This window comes from Dictyostelium purpureum, assembly GCF_000190715.1.
Source record: "Dictyostelium purpureum unplaced genomic scaffold DICPUscaffold_114, whole genome shotgun sequence".
In the NCBI taxonomy this organism is placed as follows: Eukaryota; Evosea; class Eumycetozoa; order Dictyosteliales; family Dictyosteliaceae; genus Dictyostelium; species Dictyostelium purpureum.
This window is the reverse complement of record NW_003519451.1, coordinates 66,212-77,085: the sequence shown is the minus strand read 5'-3', so window position 1 is coordinate 77,085 and position 10,874 is coordinate 66,212. Positions and strand designations below refer to the sequence as shown.

General features: G+C 23.0%; 5 protein-coding genes across 5 annotated transcripts in view; 3 read left to right on the top strand and 2 right to left on the bottom strand.

Annotated features, from left to right (window-relative positions):
* Positions 1–982: 982 nt before the first annotated feature.
* DICPUDRAFT_152050 (uncharacterized protein) lies at positions 983–2,356 on the bottom strand (the record flags this gene model as incomplete). The annotated part of the gene is made up of 1 exon (XM_003287810.1): positions 983–2,356. The coding sequence occupies one exon, from the start codon at positions 2,354–2,356 to the stop codon at positions 983–985; it is 1,374 nt and encodes a 457-aa protein (XP_003287858.1).
* Positions 2,357–2,513: 157 nt separating this feature from the next.
* On the top strand, positions 2,514–3,099 carry DICPUDRAFT_94509 (uncharacterized protein). The gene is made up of 2 exons (XM_003287822.1): positions 2,514–2,690; positions 2,855–3,099. Exons 1-2 carry the CDS (start codon positions 2,576–2,578, stop codon positions 2,968–2,970), a joined length of 231 nt encoding a protein of 76 aa, XP_003287870.1. The 5' UTR covers positions 2,514–2,575; the 3' UTR covers positions 2,971–3,099.
* A 262-nt stretch (positions 3,100–3,361) lies between these two features.
* On the top strand, positions 3,362–4,254 carry DICPUDRAFT_152048 (uncharacterized protein; the record flags this gene model as incomplete). The annotated part of the gene is made up of 4 exons (XM_003287821.1): positions 3,362–3,549; positions 3,707–3,756; positions 3,841–3,922; positions 3,996–4,254. The coding sequence occupies 4 exons, from the start codon at positions 3,362–3,364 to the stop codon at positions 4,252–4,254; spliced, it is 579 nt and encodes a 192-aa protein (XP_003287869.1).
* A 1,106-nt stretch (positions 4,255–5,360) lies between these two features.
* Positions 5,361–7,437, top strand: DICPUDRAFT_152047 (uncharacterized protein; the record flags this gene model as incomplete). The annotated part of the gene is made up of 2 exons (XM_003287820.1): positions 5,361–6,404; positions 6,478–7,437. 2 exons carry the CDS (start codon positions 5,361–5,363, stop codon positions 7,435–7,437), a joined length of 2,004 nt encoding a protein of 667 aa, XP_003287868.1.
* Positions 7,438–9,682: 2,245 nt separating this feature from the next.
* DICPUDRAFT_78715 (uncharacterized protein) overlaps positions 9,683–10,874 on the bottom strand; it is a gene marked incomplete at both ends in the record, with an annotated part of 1,836 nt that continues 644 nt past the window's right edge. The window contains one exon of the mRNA XM_003287809.1: positions 9,683–10,782. Within this exon, the coding sequence (XP_003287857.1) occupies positions 9,683–10,782 (1,100 nt within the window). The remainder of the gene's footprint in view (positions 10,783–10,874) is intronic.

Below are 10,874 nucleotides of genomic sequence, written 5' to 3'. Positions count from 1 at the left end.
CGATATTAGATATCTATTATTATTTTACAAATTTATATTTTATTATAAGGATTGAGTATTAATTTTTAAATGAAATAATAAAAAGAATATGAAACTGTGTTGTTGGTGTTGTTGTTTATGCTATAACTATATTTGCTGTTTGATCGTTTATTTATTTATTCGTTTGTTGGAGAATAAAAAAAAACTAAAAAACTGTAAAGTAATATATCAAATATTTTTTCTATTGTTTTTAAAACCAAATTCTTAAATCTGAATATCCACATTGTATTAAAAATTCTCGTCTTTTTTTTTTTACAAAATTTTTTTTACAATTTTTTTTTAAAAAACAAAAAAAAAAAATAAAATGAAACAAAAAACAAAAAAAAAAAAAAAGAAAAAAGAAACAAATAAATGAATTATTATTAAACTGTTTAATTATAAAAAAAAATTGTTATATACTCGTATATATAACTGAGGCATACCCTTAATATATAAAAAAAGAAATTATTATAAAACTGTATAATGATTATTCTGTCTTGGTGTTATGTATAAATGATATTTATTAAATGACAATAATTTAAAAAAAAAAATTCTAAAAAAAAATAAAAAAATAATTTAAAAAAAAAAAAAAAAAAAACTTGAAAAAAATATTTTTTTTTAAAAAAAAAAAAAGAAAAATAAAAAAAAAAAATTCGTTTTTTTTTTTGGCGTTTTCTAAATACGATTTTCAAACTGATTGGGGTGTGGGCAAGACCGCAATACATATTGGATTTGGTTTAAAATGTCGACTTTTTTTTTTTTTTTTTAATTTTGTCCCAATCGTGATTTGGTTTCAAATAATTAATTAATAATTAATATAAACGAAAAAAATAATTAATTTAATTAAAGATTAATGAATAAATTAATTGATTGTTTAGTGTTTATTATATACATGTGATAAATAGAGATATCTATTTATTTTTTTTTTTTTTTTTTTGTTTTATCTTTTCTTTTAATTATATTACTATTTCTTTAAAATATTTTGGGCTCTGTTGTCGTTTGCCATTTGCTTTCTTTCTTGATAGTGGCCAAGAAGTGAGGTAATTTGATGTTTATATTTTTGTTGTTTTGATACTCTTGGACCGCCTGATTTGGATTTCTCTTGTTCTAGTGTTCTCTTCCTAATTTCCAAAAGTTTTTCGTTTGTGTTATTATCTGCTGAAATATTTGATTGATTGACTTCGATAATTTTATCTGCATTATGAAATTCATAATATTTATTGTATTGATGTTGATTATTGATATCAAATTGTGGTTGTTGTTGTTCTTGTTGCTGTTGCTGCGCATTATATACTTTCCAATACTCTTCAATTTGCTCTTGTGTCCATTGTTGTTGTTGAGGATACTGTTCTTCTGTTTCGCTATCATTTTGGTTATTATTATCATTATTATCGTCTTCATCCTCATTATTTATATATTCAGAATAGTCGATTTCCTCTTCTTGTTGTGAGTTATTTATATTTGTAGTCTCTTGTTTTTTATTAGTTGGTTGAAAGGAAAAGAATAATCCATCATCTTCTTCAGCGGCTTCTTCATTTAATTGTTGAACTTTATTTATTATATTATTACTATTATTATCGTTGGATGTAGTTGTGGTTGTAGTAGTAGTTGTAATTGCAGCAATAGTTGTTATTGTGTTATTAGGTTTATTGGGGGATTTGGCAGGAGTTTTTGATTTTGGTTGATTTTTTAATAGTTTCTTTCTCAATGAGCCTGGTATCATTGAGTTATTAATTAATTTCCTATTTTCATCGGTTTTAATATTTTCATCTTTAGTTTCACTTTGTTGTTTTATTTCATTGTCATCTTTTTCGGAATTATTTACAAAGGTTTCAGAGTTATTATTACTTTCATTATCATTATTTAATGATGGTGCTGAGTTTGAACTATTTGATTTTGGTTTTGGAAGCATTGAAAATAATGATGAGCTAGATGGTGGATTTGGTTTTGGTGGTTCAGTAGATTTGGTTTTTGGTTCTGGGAGCATGGAAAATAATGAATGTGATGATGAGGTTGGCTTATTTTTTAAATCTGGGTTACGAAATGAATCGTCATTATCGCTATCTTTTTCATTTTCATCTTGGTCTTTGAAAAAGTTAAAATTGATACTTAATTTATCTTTATTTTGAAGATTGTCTGCACCACTACCATTAGAACCATTGGGTTTCTTTTGCCCTAATTTACTATTTAATCCTCCTAAAGTGACAGTTCTCGGTTCATTTTTTATTGTGGCTGTTGGGGGTGGTGCTGCTATATTATAATTGTTATTGGTGGTGGTGGTGGTGCTTTGTTCCTCTTCGTCGCTGCTATCGGTGTCGTATTGAGAGACCAATGACATGTTACTTGAAAGTAAAATTAAAACAATTTAAAACAAAATTAAAAAAAAACTTTTTCTTAATTTTTTATTTTTTTTTTTAAAATTTTTTTTTTAAATTTAAAATATTTTTTTTTTTAATTTTTTTTTTTTTTTTTAATTTATAAAATTTGAAAAAAAGATTAAAAAAGATATATTTTTCCTTTTGTATTTTTAATAATAAAAAAAGAATAAAATAAAAGAATGAATAATTTCCGTAGAGAAGATTTCGATTTCGATGATATGATCGATGAGGAGAACTTAATGGAAAATTTAGGTGATCATGGTAAAACTTTAGTCCACACAGATTTTTTTAATGGTATGTTTTATTTAAATAGGACCATATAAATAGCAAGCAGTGTAGTGATGAAACCATCAATACACATCTTAAAGCAGGCAAACAATACAATCACAATCGCAAATGGTCGTGATGGTTTTATAATTTCATAATTTTAAACTTACATTTTTTTTTTCCTTTTTTAGATTTTGAAGATGACTTAGATGATGAAGATGATATAATTGGCTTTTCTGTACCAACCAACAATAACAATAACAATAACAACAACAATAATAACAATAATAACAATAACAAAAAGTAAATACTCATCTCAACTGTACATCAACCTTACATAGTCAAACAAATCAAAAATTCAACATCAACAATTTTACCCTTAAAAAATAGATCATTATTATATTTATAAACTTAATAAAATTTTTTATTAAATTCTAAAAATAAAACCAAATTTGGTTAACCCAACCATATGGTTTATCTTTTTTTTTTTATCTTTTTTTTTTTTTTTTTTTTTTTAAATTCAAAAAAAAATATTTTTCATTTTTTTTTTAAAATTTTTTTTTTTTTTTCATTTTTTTTAAATTTTTTATTTTTAATTTTTTTTTTCATTTTTAAAAGTTAAAACACACAGGTGCATCAAATAAACAAGTTTATAACTATTTAATTTAATAATCAAAACAACAAAAATATAAAACAAAATGAGTGACGATTTAAACGATTTTTTTGCCAAAAAAGATAGCACTAAAAAGATTGTTAAAAAACCAGCTGTCAAAGCAACTAAACCAGCTACTCCATCAGCTTCAACTACACCATCAACTGCCACCACAACTGTTGCACCAGTTGAAACTAAGAAAGTTGTCGATCTTTCACAATTAAATAAATCAAAGTATGTAAAAAGAAACAGTATTTTTTATTTTTTTTATTTTTTATTTTTTTTTTTAGATTTTTCAGATTTGCCGAGGGTTTCATTAAAATCATTTTTTTATTTCTTTGTAAATTTATTATTGGTTTTATTAATATATTTATAATTTTTATAATAATAGGGAATCAGTTCCAACTGTTGAAGCTAAAGAAGCCAAACAAGAACAAATTAGTATGTATCATCATCATTATTAAATAAATCATATTATTAAATAAATATTAATTTTTATTTTTTTATTTTAATAATCTAATTTAGATATCCCAAGTATGAGATGGGCCGATAAAAATGAAGAAAAAAGTTCAAATGGCAAAAACCAAAAGAACAACCCATTAAAAAAGTAAGTATTTTTTTCATGATAACTTTATTATATTCTCTGATTTTAATCTAACATAAATATTTAAATTTTTTAGAGACGATAACAAAGTTGACAACGAAGAACATCATTATGAAGATAAGGTCGAAGAAGAAGAAGAAGAAAAAGAACAAGAAACAGTTGCCACTACTGAAGGTGATGCTTCAGAAGATTCTTCAAAGAAGACTAAAAAACAAGCCCCAAAACAAAAGAAGAAAACAAAAGAAGAAATTGAAGCCGAAAAACTTATGGCTGAATTTGGTCTTAGTGAAGAAAAACCAAACCAAAAACAAACTCAAAAACCAAAAAAGAAATAAATCAATTTCTGTAGAAACACTTTAATTATAACAACTAATAATAATACAATAACAATAATAGCATCAATAACATCATCACCATCAATTAACTTTACATCCTTACCCCCAATATAATATAAAAACCTCAACTCTTATACACATACATACACCACTCTTAGCTATTGGTAATAATTATATACATTTTAAAAACACTTATTCACAAAAATTTAAAGTATCTATAAAACAAAACATATAGACACTAATTTAATAAAATATTTTCAACTTTTTTTAAAAAAAAAAAAAAAAAAAAAAAAAAAAAAAATTTTTTTTTTTAAAAAAACTTTAACAACATTAATACAAATATTCTTTTTTTTTTTTTTTAATTGTTTACTTTTATTTTATTTATTATTTATTATACTTTTTTAAATAAAAACAATAAATAAACAAATGGTATTATTATTGTTATTTTTTATCGTTTATTTTATTATATTGTTTATTTGTTAGAATATAATGAAGTTGGATTTTTTTTTTTTGTTCTTTTCTATAATTGTTCAATTAATTTTAGTAATCATTTGTATATTTTATTTAAAATTATTCATCAGATATTATTTAAAAAAAAAAAAACAAAAAAAAAAAGAAAAAAGAAAATTTATCATCATTTTTTATTTTTATATATATTATATCAAAATCAAAATATCATAAACATCACACATAAACAAGGATAGATTTATAATATTATTTTCACACATAAATATAAAAAATATATTTTATTATAATTTTACCCACTCACTACCACACCACACATTTACACACTCAAAAATCCCACCATCCCCATATTACTAACCCCTACCAAAATATAAATAAATAGTTAATTATATATATATATATGCATTTATTTATTTTTTCAAAAAAAAAAATTAAAATAATATATTTATTTTTATATATGATAAAATAAATAATTTGTTTTTTTCCTTTTTCCTTTTTTCTTTTTTTATTTTTTTATTTTATTTTATTATTATTGTTTTTTATTAATTTTTATTATTTTATTTATTTAATTTTTTAAAATAAACATTTAAAAAAATCATATATAATATTTTTATTTATATTAAATTAATAAAATAATCTTTATGTCATTTATAAAAAAATTTAAAAATCTTTTTTCATCAGAAAAAAAGGAATTAAAAAAAACTAGAAAAAAACAACAAAAGAATTATGATAGCAATAAAACTATAAATAACTATAATTATATTTATAATACACATATTTTACCAAATAATTCAACCAATCAAATAGACCCTTCATTGTCATCGTCTTCTACATCAACAACAACTACAACAACTACTACAACTACTTCATCAAAACCACAACATAATACATTAAGCCCAGTATCATTAGAAAAACATTCTGATGCTAAATACAACACTGTTAATACATCACCTATAAAATCAAATAAAATAACACCAACCCAAGAAGAACAGGATCAGAATTGTCAATCCCCTTCGTTTGAGGATCAAATATCTGAATATAAAAAATTACAAAGAGACAGATATAAAAGTACAAGGACATCAGTTCCGCCCCCATTACAACTCCAATCACATCCACAGACATTGCAGCAGCAACAACCCATTCCTTTACAACAAGCATTTATTCCACTTCACCAGTCCCAGCAATTACAACCACAGCAAAAGTCTCAACCTCCACAACCATTACCACAGGTACCAAAGGGATATTCAACAACAACTGGTTCGAAATTAAATCAAAGTACTTCTAGTTCACTTAGAAACAGCACTATTTTACCAAACGGTAATATTGTTTCATCTCCTAATACTTTAAAAAATAGTTCAATAAATCAATCTGGTCATAACAATCTTTCACATAGTCAATCCATATATTCACAATCTCCAAAAAACAACCCCTATTCACCTTTAAAATCAAGTAGTAATTTATTAAGAAGATCTTCACACAAGTTAAGAATGAATAAATCTGAATACCAAAGATTATATTTCTCTTCAAGGGATGGTGGTTTATTTATTAATGATTTGCCATTAAGATTAAAGGGTATTAATTGGTTTGGTTGCGAAACTGAAACATTTACTGTACATGGTTTATGGGCTAGAGATTACAAACAATATTTGGATTTCCTAAAAGAGCATAGATTTAATGCAATAAGAGTAAGTAAAAAACATTGACTAATTAAATGGTATTTAAAAATAGCGGTTTAACTAATAATGGTTTATAATTTAGATACCTTTCTCTTTAGAAATGATCATGAAGGATCCATTCCCAACATCAATTACTATTACACCTCAAATAAATAAAGAATTTTATGGATTAAGAGCATTATCTGTATTAGATATGATCATCGAGGCAGCAGGTGAAAGAGGAATGTTAATATTATTGGATCTTCATTCATTTGGACCAAATGATAGACTACATGACGGATTATGGTATAATAATAAATATAATGAAAACGACGTTATGAAAATGTGGAACATTTTAATATTAAGATATGGTAGAGTTTGGAATGTATTGGGAGTAGATTTAAAAAATGAACCATTTAGCGCTACATGGGACACATCAAATGAAAAAACCGATTGGGATAAAGCTATTAATAGAATAGGATCATATATTCAAAACAATGGTGGTAATCAATGGTTAATATTTGGTCAAGGTATTCCAGTACAATCTCAAAATAACATGGCATGCTGTTGGGGTGAATCCTTCGATTGTGAAAGTACAAGTCAAACATCATCCGTATCATTACCATTAAATGATAAATTTGTATATAGCCCACACTGTTACGGTCCATCAGTAGTCAATCACAGTCATTTCCGTGATAGAGATTTCCCTCATAATCTCTTCCCTCACTGGGATCTAAACTTTGGTTTATTACCAACCAATACAGGCAGAGCGGTTGTAGTTGGTGAATGGGGCGGTAAATATATCGACAATATGGATAAAATTTGGATGGACGCTTTTGTAGATTATTTAATAGAAAAGAAATGTACAGATAACTTCTTTTGGTGCCTTAACCCAAATTCAGGTGACACAGGTGGAATATACTTGGATGACTGGGTTTGTGTCAATAATGAAAAACTTAACCTTTTAAACAAATTAGTACCCCATCCCACAAAAATCAAATTGGATAAAGATATTATGATATTTAAAGTATCATCAGTTGTACCATCACAAATGGAAGCTTAATAAATTTAAATTAAAAACAATAAAAATAAAATAAAAAAATAAAATAAAATAATATAAAATAATATAAAATAATATAAAATATTATAAAATAATAAAATAAAAATAAAATCAAATAATAAAAATCAACTAAAATAAAATTACTGTAAATTAAATTTCGTTTTATAACACTCATTATTTTAAATAAGCTGTTTTGTAAAATTCGTTTCAAATTAAGGATTAGATATAGTGTTGTGGGGTTTTTAAAAAATGTATAGTGTTGTTTTAAATGACATCAGTTCTTTAAAATAAATGATTTAAGTTGACCTTTTAAATAAAATATCATTTCTAATATTAAGTGTTAATCGTTTTACATCACTAATACATCATTTGTAATCTTTAATTTTTCACTCAGCAAAAAAAAAATATTTACTTTCTTAATAATTAATTTTGATTTATTCAATTCTAATGCTTCTATACACTATAATTTACAAAACAATATAAATGATGATTCCTTTAAAAATCTTTATATTTTTTTTTTTCATAATAATTTTTAATTTTTTTCAAATAGTGTTTTTTTAATTTTTTTAATAATATATAATATAAACGTACCCATTTAATGAATAAAAACAATTAACATTTAATATAACTATAAATAATAATTTTAAAAAATATAGATAAAGCTATTATTTATTATTTTTTTATTTTTTCTTTTTATATATTGGAGATACACATTAATTCATCATAATTAATTATAAGATAAAATTATAATATAAAAAAATGCAAGTAAAAAAAAATGATTGATATGATTGATATGATTGATATGATTGATATGATTGATAACTGGTATAAGATTTTTTTGTATATTGAGTGGGAATTGTATTTATTATGAAATAGTAAAAACAAAATAAAATGTGAGTTTAAACTTAGTATAATTTATATTCGTTTTTTTAAAATTATTTATTAAACAAAATAGTGGGTGAGAGTTATATACTGAACAAAAAAAACACAAATTAAAACACACATTATTATATTAATAAAAATATTAAAAGTTTTTACTTTTTTAGTTATTTTTTATATTTTTATTTATTTATGAGGTGTTTATAAGTTAGATATATAAAATTAAAGTTAAAGTATTTTTATTATGATTTTAAAATGTTTATTATAGATTTATACCAATCACTAATAAATACAAACACCCCACCCCAATTTTTTTTTTATTCTCTATATTTTTTTTAAGTAAATTACTTATAGAGAATATCTTATGTTGTACAATAAATGGTATCAATTGAAAATTTATTTTTCTTTTAAAATTTAATATTAGTTTTAATATTTTCTAACAGATTTTATTCATTAAAAAATAAAAAAATAGTTTTTTATTTTATATTTTTATTTTTTATTTTATTTTTTAAAATAAAAAATAAAAACTATAAAAATACAATTTCTTTCATTTCTTGTTTCTTTTTATAATTATAATATTTTTATGGAATTTTTAAATATTTTTCTTTTTCTAATATTTAAACAAGTAAACTAAAATGAATACATCAGCATTTAAATCTTCACTTATTTTTTTGGTTTTATTATTCAATATTACCATCTCATTTTCATTTGATAATAAATTTAAATTGTGTGAAGAATCAGTAACTCTAATGTATAGTTTAGAAAAGAACTTTAATCACTTTGAAGAGGTTTGTAAAATATAGTAAATAAAATTTTTTTTTTCATCATTTAATAAAATTACTAACTTTAGTTTTGTTTTTTTCAGAGTGAGTTTGTAGCTTTTATTCAAAATGAATCAATTAGAATCAATGAAAAAAGCTATAAAAGTTTGGATTTGTTTTATCATTCCCAATATTAATTAATTTTAAGCTTCAAACACACAATCATTTTTACAATCAATTATTTTTATTATAAATATACTTTATATGTTTATGAAGAAATATAGATTTTTATAAAAAATAAAGAAAAGTTTTTCAAATATATTATAAAGTATTCATTATAAAAAATAATTTATAGTTTTTAATTTTTTTCTTTTACAAATTAAAATTTCAATTTATATTTTTATTAAGATGAATAGATCTATTTTGCATCTTTAAATTAAATTAAATTACAAAAAGGTAAAAATAAATAGTAAATAAAAATTTAAATCTAAATTGTATCATCTTTTAAATAATTTATTACAATTATTATTTTTTCTTTTATATGGGTTATTATACACAAATAATTTGATTTGTATATTTTGGTTTTTATTGTACAAAAATAAAATATTTTAAAAATGTAAATCCAGTTCGGGGTGATCGTTATATTTATCAAATATAGAAACTGAAGTAATTGTATTGAGTGTGGGTTTGCTGGTATTTATATCAGTGGTACTTTCATTAGATTCCAAAGATTCTATTGAGGATTTATTATCGATATTTGTTGTTGTTATTAGGTTTTTATTTTTTTTATATACTTTTCTTTTTCCTATATAAATTGCACCAATGATTATTGAAACTAAAATTACAGTTGCGATTGGAATTATTATTACAGTGATGTTTTTTTTTGAATGGTTTTTTTTTTTTATATTATCATCTATTAAATTGTTACTATCGCTGTTACTTTCACTACTTTTGCTATTATTACTACTTGTGCTATTGTCACTATTGATATTGCTACTGCTACTGCTACTGCTGCTGTTGCTGTTTTGAGTTATTAAAGAGAAACTACATGCATTACAATCTTTTGTATATAAATCAATCTCCTCTTGGGTAAGAGCATTGTTACTTTTAATTTGAATTGAAGAACCTTGTATTTTAATTGGTGGTTCTATTTTACTTTCATCTAGTATTTCAAATGTGCTGGTGGTTAGATAAAAACCTCTTGAAAAACCTATGGGAATTGTAGTATTTTTTAGTTTATACATATTAAAAGTAGAGTATGATTGGAAAAAGCCAAAGTATTTTATGGTGTTGTTTGAAAATGAAAGGTTTTCGAATATTACATTAAAAAATGGGTCATATTTTTCGCTGACATATAAAAAAAGGTTTTTTAAATTAGTTTCATTGTTGTTGATAAAAGAATTTGCATTAAAAGTACAGCCACTGATTAAACTGGGTATAATAGACTGCGATGTTTTTGGTGGGAGGAAGAGAATCGAATCTGAAAAGGAGTTGTTTAAAAAACTAACTTTCTTTAATTGAAAAGAGTAGGTGTTGGAGTAAGCCAACGATTGAAATTGATTGTTTCTAAAGGTTGTATCCGTTATTAAAAGACTCGAAGAGAACAGGAAATAAAGGGGGAACTTTGAGTTTTTAGTGCTAATATCTTCAAAAACGGTGCCACTGATTTCAATCTGCGAGTTTGTTGTATAGATAAAACCAATAGTATCTTTAAAATTAAAAAAGTGGCAATTTGAAAACTTTGCCGAATAAATATTGTCGTTTTCGGTGTATATAATTTTTGAATCAAAGTAATTTTCA

Excerpts from the sequence above, each read along its gene's own strand:
- DICPUDRAFT_94509 (XM_003287822.1), top strand. The coding sequence starts at position 2,576 with ATGAATAATTTCCGTAGAGAAGATTTCGATTTCGATGATATGATCGAT. Across the intron at positions 2,691-2,854 it reads CCACACAGATTTTTTTAATG|ATTTTGAAGATGACTTAGAT; the intron begins GTATGTTTTATT and ends TTCCTTTTTTAG.